This window comes from Acomys russatus, chromosome 6 (assembly GCF_903995435.1).
Source record: "Acomys russatus chromosome 6, mAcoRus1.1, whole genome shotgun sequence".
NCBI classification, from domain to species: domain Eukaryota; kingdom Metazoa; phylum Chordata; class Mammalia; order Rodentia; family Muridae; genus Acomys; species Acomys russatus.
In genome coordinates this window covers 76,134,075-76,146,173 of record NC_067142.1, presented here as the reverse complement: position 1 = coordinate 76,146,173, position 12,099 = coordinate 76,134,075, and the positions used below count along the sequence as shown (strand labels likewise).

General features: G+C 42.5%; 1 protein-coding gene across 1 annotated transcript in view; it reads right to left on the bottom strand.

Moving 5' to 3' along the window:
* Positions 1 to 12,099, bottom strand: part of Dnah14 (dynein axonemal heavy chain 14) — a 212,252-nt gene that overhangs the window by 82,278 nt on the left and 117,875 nt on the right. The window contains 5 exon segments of the mRNA XM_051148372.1: positions 816 to 908; positions 1,641 to 1,808; positions 6,258 to 6,428; positions 7,478 to 7,645; positions 9,451 to 9,588. Coding sequence (XP_051004329.1) covers positions 816 to 908; positions 1,641 to 1,808; positions 6,258 to 6,428; positions 7,478 to 7,645; positions 9,451 to 9,588 — 738 coding nt within the window.

The window sequence follows — 12,099 nt, the reverse complement described above, 5'->3', positions numbered from 1 at the left end:
GGTGATGCCATTTATAGATGCGAAATGGGGGAAAGAGTTATTTTGTATTGTGTTTCTTGATTCTACTTTCTCATTCCAAAAATTCCTTTTAATTAATTTTGTTGCTCAATGTCTATTTAAAAACAGATTAAGTGAAAATTTAGCTGTTCTGCCTGAAAGATAAAGTCTTTTTGAAAAAACAGGTATAAATAAACATAAATAAAAATAGCCATAAATAAAAATTAAGTAATATGTTTATATAATTGGCTAATTATTATGGATTAAAATTGTTTTATTACATTTATTTAGTGTGCGTGTACAGGTGCACAACCATGGGTACAGAGGTAGGAAGACAGTTTGTAGGTGCACACAAGTTATCAGGCTTAGCGGCAAGCACTGAGCTATCTTGCTGGTCCAACACTGTGAATTGTATTTGGATTTCCAAAATCTTTTCTCTATTCCAACTATTTGTAATTTTATTAATTCAGCTGTCACTTATTCTCTTAAGGAACAAATCTTTGTGCAATGGCTCCTATTTCTAAATCAATACCCAAGTAGGTATACTATTTTGAAGCCAGGATCTGCCTGTGTAGATGTTAGATTAATGCCAGGCTACATTACATTTGGTGCCAAGCACATCTGTTTTAGTCATAACAAGGGCTCCCCAAGCAAAGAACATGTGCATGTGCCAGCAAACAAAGATCTTGGTCTATGACTCAGTTTTTGAGATTTTTCATAATTTGCAGACGAATACATCTTTCGTGTGTAGATTTTACTGGATTTTCTGAATTATCATTTTGCAAACTTAAAAACATTTGAAGAGCTTAAATTCCTACCAGTAACATGTGACTCCCTGGCTGTCGAAGGACCCTGGTAGCTCTTGTAATATGTTCTACAGCTTCCTTGAAGAATACAGTTGAATGAGACATCTGGCAAAAGAAACGTGGCAAACAAACAACTTAGAGGCTTAGAGAAAGCCAAGTGTGCATTAAGGTTTTTCCCTGCAAGGAGACAGGAGCAAGAGTGACTCCTGTTAGTAGTGTGGTGACCTAGCTCCACTTCAGAGTTTACAACAGCAGTTAGTGAAGGTGAGTTTTTTTACATGCGATCACTCACCCCTTTGCTAATATTTGAAGCGAGCTGACCTGGACATTTGTGGGACTGAGGGAACAGGACAAAGAGCAGAAAAGTGGTGTCCAGCTTGCTTTGCTATTGCTCTGTGTCGACAGTGGCTAGTGAAGAGAGATGTGGGGAGCCGCTCAGGGGGTCTGTACTTTGGTTGGCGTCTCTGCTTCAGTAAGCCTCTGCTCATTACAGCAGTGGAGAAGGCAGAAAGCACCACAGCTACCGTGTGTCTCCTACTCTGGACCCTGTTGCTATACTCTCGTGCATTTCTTAACTCCATTAACTCAGTCTGTCCAATTCCGTACAGCCTCAGCCACACACACCGTCTCTAGATTTAGCTGCCACTGGGACAAAGTGAGACAAACAGAGAAAGCACAGCAGCTGTGTTCCTGTGGTCTGCCTTGAAACCAGAGGCAACACTCCTGTTCCCTCACCTCGGGTACACACACTTTCAAATGTTGGCTATGTACTTATATATGTAGAAATAAACATATACGTGTTTAACACTTCCAGGCTTTCGTATACTGTGTCTTTACCTCCAGCGACGTGGAACTTAACTTCAGCTGGAATTTCTTAAGTATGCTGAGAAGTTTGTCAAAGTTATCAGTGTTCTGGTAGATCTTTTTCCTGTGAGGCTTATTTATGTCCATAAAGTCCACAAACACAGTTGGATTATTCATCAGGCGCTCATGATTCCATATAACCTAGGGTAAGATAGGAATTCGATGAGTATTCTGATTGGTACTCAGATTCCATTGCTTTTACATTGAAAAATTTTTTCCTCTTTCTTTCTTTCTTTCCTTTTTTTTTTTTTTTTTTTTTTTACTAAGACCATAATCTATTTGTCAGAGAAGCTTCTGGTAATGGATCCTAGAACTGAGGCTCTTAACCTACGTGTGTGTGTGTGTGTGTGTGTGTGTGTGTGTGTGTGTGTGTGTGTGTATCTGTTCCTTTGAGCAGTAAAGCTTGTGGACCCCCTCCTCAAAATAACATTTTTTAATGCCTCTAATAAAATACACATGCTACAAAAGAAGCCAAGAATATTGAGATACAGTTCCGCCCTTGAACTCTCCCCAGGGTTCTGGACTTTGAGCTGAGAGCTTTATGGCTGGAGACAGATGCTGTGCAGCTCCACTGACAATCTGGAAAAGGACTGTGCCCTCAGTCAGCTGTCAGTTAGCACCCCAGTCCTGTGGCTTTGCACAGTTGCTTTCTTGGTCCACTTTGCATGTTTTTGATTCTCTTTCACACCAGGGCGACAGACTCTCTCCTATTTGACAGCCCCATTGTCGTCGTCTTCTCTAAAGTCAGCCAGAAGCAATGACTCCTCCCTCATTTGCAGCAGGGCTGTGTGCACCGGCTGATCACAGCCACTGCATGCTCTCCTGCAGCTTCTGGCTAAGGTGGCTATGGACTGTGTCCACCGATTCCAGTGGTCCTTAGCATGTGCCTCACTTGCTTTCTAGCCCTGGAAGTTCCTGATGGACATTTAGAAGTCATTTGCTTAGCCAATGATGGTCCAGGGATGGAATGGCACAGTGGCTAAGAGGCTGCATGACGTCAGATATCCTGTGTTTGAATGATGACGCCATCACTAGACCAGCCGGGTAACTGTGTGTAGCCTTACTCCCATCAGCACTGCTCGACAAGTGAGGATGATAACAGGGCCTACGTCACAGAGGTCTTATGAGTGAAGATTAAAGTAGGAATAATGCATCAGGCTCTTAAGACGCTGCCTCATGCATTGTGTTCTCTATTATTAGAGTCAGACTCCACTCTCTAAAAAAAAAAAAGGCAGCCAGCTAATTAGGTAACAATTCTCATAGTAATAATTTATACTCTCATGTTTGTAAGGACAGTTTGGTTGATAAGGTCTTTTTTTTTTTATTAATTTATTCATATTACATCTAGATTGTTAGCCCTTCCCCTGCTTCCTCCCATTCTTCCCTCCCTCCCATTTCTCCCCTTCTCCCCTCCCTATGTCTGTGACTGAGGGAGACCTCCTCCCCCTATATATGCTCTCAGAATATCAAGTCTCTTCTTGGTAACTAGCTATCCTTCCTCTGAGTGCCACCAGGTCTCCCCATCCAGGGGACATGGTCAGAAAAGGGCACCAGAGTTCGTGTGAGAGTCAGATCTCACTCTCCACTCAACGGTGGAGAGTGTCATGTTCGTCGGCTAGGTCCTGGTAGGGGTTCGAAGCTTACTGACTATATTTTCCTTGGCTGGTGCCTTAGTTTGAGGAGGACCCCAGGAGGTTGATAAGGTCTTTAATTTGGGGAATTGTAGCTGCTTCTGCCACCCACAGAGCTGACCGCTGCTACGGAAAACCTGGTTCCCATGAGCTGGCTGCGTCATTGCTCACTGCCTTTCTATCTGTTCCTCACTGTGAAAAGACGTGAAAAGACTTGTACATGGCACTCACAGGATGGTCAGGAGCTCCTCCCAGGGCAGGAAGTGATTTTATTTTATTTTATCTTTAAAATCATTTTATTAGTCTGTCTAAGCTTTCATCTGTTTTTTAAAAAAACAAAATGTATTTTTATTCTCTGTGTATGTGGGCACATGTGGGAGTCAGAGGATGACTGGCCGGGGGTTGGTGCGGCTTAGGTCTCTCCTTCCACCTGTATGTGGGTCTGGGGCTAGAACTCAGACTGCCAGGTTTGCAGGACAAAAGCACCTAAGCCAAGCTACCTTGCCAGTCCTTCACCTTCATTCATTGCTTATTCATTCACCCTAGATATACCTGTGAAATGTGTATATTAAGCTAATTCCAGAGATTTATCAAGAAATAAAGATTCTGTCCTTATGAAGCTGTAAACTGCTAAGAGCTAAGGCAGGCCTGTGATAGGAACACCCAACAGTCACAAAACATACAAAGGAGAGTCTAGAAGGAGGCTGGTATTGGCCAGAGAAGGTTCCCAAAAGGTTAAAAGTATGCACTGAATTTAAGAAATGATCCAAATGGGAGGGAGGGAGGAATGGGAGGATACAAGGGATGGGATAACCATTAAGGTGTAATATAAATTAAAAAAAAAAAAAAAAAAAGAAATGACCCATACTTTAAGTTGACAAATTGTAGTTTTCTATATATACAGAATACAATGTCATTATAATGCAAACTAATAACAAAATAAAAACACATTTACCACCTCAAATTTGCATCACTCTGTCCAATAGTTCTGAAGACTTATCCATCCTGTCTAACAGAGGCCTCATCGCCCCATTCCTCCCATGCCCACCTCCCCTGCTTCCAGGTGGTGTGAAAAGACTTGTACATGGCCCATGCGTGGTGGGAACAGTTTTCTGAGCCTGCATCATCTCAGTGTGATGAGCATGATCCGAGTCTTGAACAACGGCCACGTGTGAGGTAGGGGAGGGGGCCTGCAGCTGTAAAGGCAGAGGCTGTGGGGAATAAGCTATAGCCTAGTTGGAATACAGGGGCACATGTTCAGATTTCTGGAACACATGGAGGAATGGACACTGGGATCGTAGAAAGGGCGCAAAAGTGCAGATGAGGGATGATTCAATATGCTGAAGGCAAAATGCCCAGGGTAGCATGACAGAGGTTTAGAAGTCTAAACTCATAGATTCAACTTGCTTCTCTCAAGGTTCATGTTATTTTCACCAAAGTCCTTTCCTCTATCTAAAATGTAGGGGGCTGGAGAGATGGCTCAGTGGTTAAGAACACTGGCAGCTCTTCTGAGGTCCTGGATTCAATTCCTAGCACCCACATGGGAGCTCACAACTGTCTGTAACTGTAGTTTTATAGGATCTGATGCCCTTTTCTGCAAGGGCACCCATACAGACAAGACACCCATATACCTTTAATAAATAAATAAATATTTAAAACATAGATATGAGACAATTTTCAGTATCATAATAGCTCAGATGTATCACTTACTACGCATCTGAAATGATTCAAATGCTTATTTACACTAGAGTTTCTGATCCTCACCATAGACCTATGAGATAGGAAATCACTACTGTTACTTAGAGGTAAGGAAACCGAGGCACAGAGGGGCCATTTGCTCACGGTACACAGCTTGGGAAAGGAGGAAGGACCTGGGCTTTGAACCGGGGCAGAGGCTGAGTTTAAAATCTCTGCATCCCACTGCTGCAGATCCAGCACCTAGAGAGTAAGGGAAGAGGTGACTGTGACGCATGACCCAGGGGCATCTCCTGGGAGACCAAGGAAGAACTGCGTTCTGGGAAGAACTTTAGGAGATTCTAGACAATTGACAGGGATGAGATAGGCTGGTGGGTGTGGAGATGGAAGAGGCATCATGCTGGGCATCTAAATGCCAATATATTTGAACAGACTTTAAGAACAATTGAAGGAGCAGGGTGTGGTGGTGCACACCTTTAATCCCAGCAGTGAGTCCAGAACAGCCAAGGCTACACAGAGAAACCCTGTCTTGAAAAACAAACAAACAAACAAACAAAACAATTGAACGATAGAAGTGATATAGATTAGCAAAATAAAAGGCAGATAATTTGAATGAAGAGAACATAGCAATGGGAATGTCCATAAATAAAAATCTCTATGAATTTGTAATTATTTCAGAACCAGGCATACATATGTGCACATATTTACTTATATTTGTTTACACGCATGCTTATGTAAGCACGGCTCTGTGGCTAAAGTTTATACTCCACAGTTCTGCTTCAATATCCTTTAGCTACGCCCTAAACATCCTTCGCGCACGCACGTCTCAGGACGATGCAGCAAAGAGAGCTGACTGCTGCCCGTTGACCCCATGACTCAGGTCAAGTCAGTTGCTGATGCTTTTCTCTGTGACCCACATTAAAAGAGACAGCAAGGAAACTCAAGGTGGAAGGTGATCAGGAGCCTGGGCGTCTCCTGTAGGCAGTTCTGCAGGTCCTGGAGGGGTCAAGATTCTGAGAGGCTAGAATCGCGAGCAAAGGAGCCACGACTCAACCATTTCCTTTTTATGTCAAACCTTATACTCAGACATCTTCCAGAAAGGGACAGGATTCTTAAAACCAAGTTGCTTTCATTATTAGTAAGAGACAGATTTGAGGATTTTCATAAAACAACGTTTTGGGTTTCTGTGTGTGCACACACATGCACGCACACACACAGGTAGACATACATGCGAAGTTCCACTTAAGATATGTGTAAGACGCACCTGTAGATGGTTCTGGAGTTCCTTTGAGAGAAGCTGAAAGAAAAGGGTTTTTTCACTGGTTTCAATTAGACGGTCATGAAACACGCGGCTGGCTTCATGGACTAAGAGCAGAGCGGCCATCTCCTTGGAGTTAATGATGGTCTTGTCTGCCTGCATCAGCCCCAGCAAGAGCTGTGAGAGGTTGAAGAGGAACATGTAGCCAGTGTTAGGAAGGTGACGTGCAAAGTAAAAGCTCAAGGTTTGCAGGTGCACGCTTTATAAAAATAGAAGAAACGTTCCAAGGTGAGAACCGTTGATTTCTGTAAGTGACAATCTGAATGCTTTCATGGGACAGGCAAGTTAAAGCCAAAGAAAATTGGCTCCTAGTGGGAGGAGATCTGATCATGTCTCAGGTTCATCTGAGAGAGGCTTGTCAGGATCAGAAAGGTGCCAGCACAGGTGACAGACAGGGAGGGGCTTTCCAATAACAACTTTTTTTTTTTTTTTTGTGAGACAGAGTCTCACTCTGTAGCTTTGGCTTGCCTGAAATTTATGTAGAACAGGCTGATCTTAAACTCAAAGATCTTCCTGCTTCTGCCTCCTGAGTACTGGATTCCTTCCTTCCCTCCTTCCTTCTATTCTTTCTCCCTTTCTCTTCCTCCTTCTCTCCCTCCCTTCTTTCTGTCTGTCTCTTCTTCTTCCTCTTCCTCTGTTTTGGTCTTTTTAAGACAAAGTTTCTCTGTATAGTCTTGGCTGTCCTGGCACTCAAGAGATTCCCCTGCCTCTGGCTCTCAAATGCTGGGATTAAAGGCATGTTCCACTATGCCTGGCTAAAATTTTTTTTTCTTAACATTGAATTTTGAAACTTATTTGATGACGGCTGCTGACAGAACTAGCACTCTCAAGTACTTATGTAGGTTCATGCCCTTCAAGCCACAGTAAAATCCCCCAAACAAAGCCAGACCCGAGCCCATGGAAGGACCTCATCATGTCTTCTACCTGGGATCCCAGCTTGTACTCCTTACTGGTTTTGTTATTGACTCTTCTGCCTCAAATTATTTGAACAATTCTTTGAAACAGCCCTGTGGTACAAGCTGCCAATGTAAATCTCACTTTTAGACCTTCTCGCAGTACCCACAGGGAAGGAGGCGGGCAGGGAGGGAGAGAGAGACTCAAGGCAGTGCAATTACATCTCAATATAAATGTTATAAATAATATAGAGAACTAATTTTAAAGCGAACCTTAAACATGTCTCGGGGATTAAAGATATAGTGGCATTTGGTTGGCGTTGGCAACATTTTCTTATAGACTTGATAATATATCGCCAGGGAACAGAGGACAATTTTCTCTCTACATTTCTGAACCTCAGCTGCGAAGTTATGCATGGAGAAATAAATTCCCAAGTGAGCCTTTAAAGAGAAAATATAATATTTAGCTAAACATTTACATGTAGGCTGCGGTTAATATGTTAATATGTACCAAAAAGCAGACTTGCGGACTACAGTGGAGAATTTATTTCACTAAGAATTCCTACTCACTAAAATCTTGCAACAGGCTGGAGGCAGAAGTACAAAGGTACCCTGGGTAAGAGAGACAGTCCCCGAGGTTGTAGTATGCTGTGTGGCCTGGAGGCATATGATGCGTGCTCTCTGGGGGACAGTGGGTGGCCCAGCGCTGTGAACAGCAGTTGTGCCCCTCATATCCTAGCTTGCCAGGGGGCAAGTGACAGACCATTGCCCCATCTGGATTGCCATTTACATGGGCTTTTTTTTTTTTTTTTTTTTTTTTTTTTTGAGAGAGAGTCCAGAAATTCCTTATTGGAAAAATGGCTCAAATTGAAATACAGGGTAATTTATACATCGGATGTGTGAGGTTGCAGAGAACGTAATAACTTCCTTCAAAATTAACCTTGTAGTTTCTTTCTTTATGAGCTTTAAAGGTAAAGTAAAAGCAGTTTCTCTCAAGCCCCTTATGATTCTGATGCTTGTGACCACAGGCTACACCTGCTTAAAAAAAAAAAAAAAAAAAAAAAAAAAAGTAAAAAGCTGCTTTAGAAGAAAGTAACTGTGTATGCCAATGCAGACCGGCTGAGGAGAGTCTACTTCCCGTAAGAACATGCAAGGATCAGAACCCAGAACACTCATGCTTAAGAGACAGTTTCCGAGCTCCATGCCGGAAGAATGGAGGCTTGGGACTGCGTCACACATGCATTTCTTATGAGCATTAAGTTGTGATTTCAATATTAAGAGACAAATCACAATGATAGTCCAGAAAATATAGGAGAAATAAAATTTATAAAGACACGAATAATTTCTTAGTGTTAGTGGCCTTAAGTTCTCATACTTTGCCCTTATAATCTGTTCTTTCTTTCCCAGTAGAAAATGAGCTAGATGGAAGTGTGTATATCAGGGGAAGTTATCTTAGTTGGGATTCTTAACTGCTGTGATGAAACGGCATGCCTGGAAGCAACCTGGGGAGGACAGGGGTTATTTCACCCTATAGTTTGTAGTCTATCATCCATGGGAGGCTAGGGCATGAACTCAAGGCTGGAGTGCGGAGGCAGAACTGATACAGAGGCTGTGGATGCGTGCTGCTTACTGGCTTGTTCCTCGTGGGCCTACTCAGCCTGCTTTTTAAATACACTCTAGGGCCATCTGTCCAGGGGTGGCGATGCTCAGATCAATACTAATCAAGGCAATACCCCATTTTTTCTTTCTTTTCTTTTTATCTATCTATCTATCTATTTTTGTTTTGTTTTCAAGTCAAGGTTTCTCTGTGTAGCCTTGGCTGTCCTAGACTCACTTTGTAGACCAGACTGGCCTTGAACTCACAGAGATCCACCTGCCTCTGCCTCCCCTAGTGCTGGGATTATGAGCATGCGCCACTGTGCCCAGCTAATACCCCACTTTTAAATCACAGCATTTGGGAGCCAGAGGCGGGTGGATCTCTGAGTTTGAGGCCAGCCTGGTCCACAGAGTGAGTTCCAGGACAGCCAGGCTACACAGAGAAACTCTGTTTCAATTCCCCCCCAACACACATACACACACAAAGAAAGGATACACTATTCCTAAATATGTCTAGGTTCATGTCCACTTTACAAAACTCAACCAGTGCAGTAGAGTAATATAGCATTCTTGAGAACCTGTTTCTATCCCAGTGGAGAGAGGGAGGGAGGGGAGGGGGGAGGTACGGACAAGCTAGATAGATGTATTACCTGAAAAATAGTCCATAAGGCACACTGCGGAGGATGAGGCAGTGTCAGTATAGAGAAGTGTTTGAGGAGGCGTGGACTGACGTCATTCCCGCTGGCAGAAGGGGTACAAGCGGCAATTATAGAAACATCTTGAATAGTCTGTGGGAAGTGTTTTTAAAGGGGAACACATCTGTAAGAATTAAAATATATACTCACTCCCCTGCCCCAAGTAGAAGAATTGAGGCAAATATTTAGATTACTATTTACTATGAAATAAAAATTACAGTGGTGATAGAAGCCTTTGCTCCTCCAGGTAACTGTCACAGAAGGCAACTTCAAGATAAGTTATTTCTAGCAGGCTTTCTAACTAGCATCAGGAAATAGCCCATTGGAGAATGTGGAGCTATGAGAAGAAAACACAGAGGCATACGACATGACACTGGGCTGAGCAAAGAAGCTCAAATACACACAAGACAGAACTAACAGACAAGTGGGATTACAAGGACTGAGAAGTTTCCGCATAGTGCAGTGAGTGGTGGCAGAGTGAGCAGACACTGACAAGACGTTTACAAAAAGCACTCCCATAACATATGAGCCAACTAAAAACTGAGAATCATTTTACTAAAAGAAAATATATACACAAACAGTAGATAAATGAAAAAAATGTACCACTCATCACTGATCAGGGAAATTAAAAAAACAAAACAAAACAATAATGAGGTATCACTTCATCCCAGCTAGGACAGCTATTAGCAGAAAGACAAGGAATGGAAGATGCTGGTGAGGCTGGGAGAAGGGACACTCTGGCAAACTACTAGAGGGAATTTGCATAGATATTATGAAAAACAGGGTATAAGCTCCTCATTAAAATAGAATCACCACATGTTCCAACAGCCCCACTGTTGAATTCATACACACATATCCCACAGAGATCAAATCTGTATATAAAATATATCTGCATTCATTACACTATTAATGACAGAAAAAACCCAGAATCATTTTAAGGGCCCACTAATAGATAAGAAAATGTGGTGTATGTATGCAGCAAAATAGCACAAAATCCTTAAAGAAAAGGACGTCCTGCCATTTATTACAGCATAAATAAGCCTGGAAGACATCACGCTAAGCGAAATAACCCAGAAGCAGAAAGACAAATACTGCATGAGCTCATTAACTTTGGGGAATGTAAAAAATGAATACTAGACATTCCACACTGTTAATCCTAAATACAAATTTAAAGAATGCAGACCAGTCAGTTGGGTATTGTCCTGTGAAACACGCAGCTCACAGAAAAAGGATAGAAATCAAGCAACCAAGCAGATGAAAGCAAGAAGCATTCTGGCATAGCTGTGTTGATAACTGATGACGTATACCAACTGAAAGCCATCGGAAGGGATACAGGACAGCGACTGCAGAGTAACAAGGGAGCAATCACCCCAGAAGCTGTAACAATGGTGCGTCCATGCTCATTGAATAGGGACTTTCAATTCAACAAAACAGCGAAAGAACAAATAGGTCCCGGGATAACAACGGTGCATGGTGTCAACAGGGAAACTTCAGAGTAATCTATGCCATAGATTGTGCAAATAAAACAAACATTTACAGAACCACCCATACAACAGCTGTAAAATCCAAATTAGTCTCAACAGCATGGGAAACTTAAAAAAGTTCTCCACATTTTGGCCTATAAAGCAAGTCTTAGCAAAATGCAAAGGCATTGAAATAACTTCTTATCAGGCTATTATGGAATAAAACCAGACACAAGAGAAACAGAGATCAAACAGCGTACTCTCAAATGACCAGTGAGTCACTGGATGAATCAGGATGAAAACAAAAAAACTTGCTAAAATAAACAAAAATGAAAGCACAGCTCATCGGTCTCTGGGGTGCAGTGAAGCAATCTGTGGAGGGACAGTTCGTAGCTATAGGTGTTCATTTAAAACACTAAGAGGAGGACATGGCAAGGGCAGTGAATTATAAACAAAGTGTAGCTATACATATGTATGAAAATACTATAATGAAACACATTACTTTGCATGATGACTTAAAAGCAATAAGAAGAATCAGATCAGAGAAGTGACTTAGTGTTGTATCTCAAAGTCTTAGGAAACCAAGGCCAAGCCAAACAAATTCCAAAGCGGCCAGTTAGGAAAAGACAGCTTGTCAGCGGACAGTCCTAAGAAAGCTGGACAGCTACATGTAGAACAACAAAACAAAATCCAGCCCCCACCTTAGAATGTGATTTAGTTATAAAGCAGAGTAAGGTTGTGGCTGGACAGGAGGCTCCGTGGTTACGAGTGCACACTGCTCTTGCACAGGACTGCAGTTCAGCTCCCGTTCACACTGCACAGCTCACAACTGCATGCAAATCCAGCTCAGGGGAATCCAACACCCACTGCTGACCTCCCCAGGCAACTGCACTCAGGTGCACGTAACCACCCGCCCGGGAACTCACAAACTACTACACAAAGATGAACTCATAAGGGAAAACAATGTTTTTTAGATGTAAATATAAATTAAACACATACTTATGACATGAAAAATGTAAGGGGCATATGAGAGGACGAGGAGGAGGCGAAGGAGGAGGAGGAGAAGTATATAGAGGAGGGAGAATTCAGATCTGACAAGAAAGCAGAAATGAAACTATTTTGGGGAGGGGAAGGGACCAGT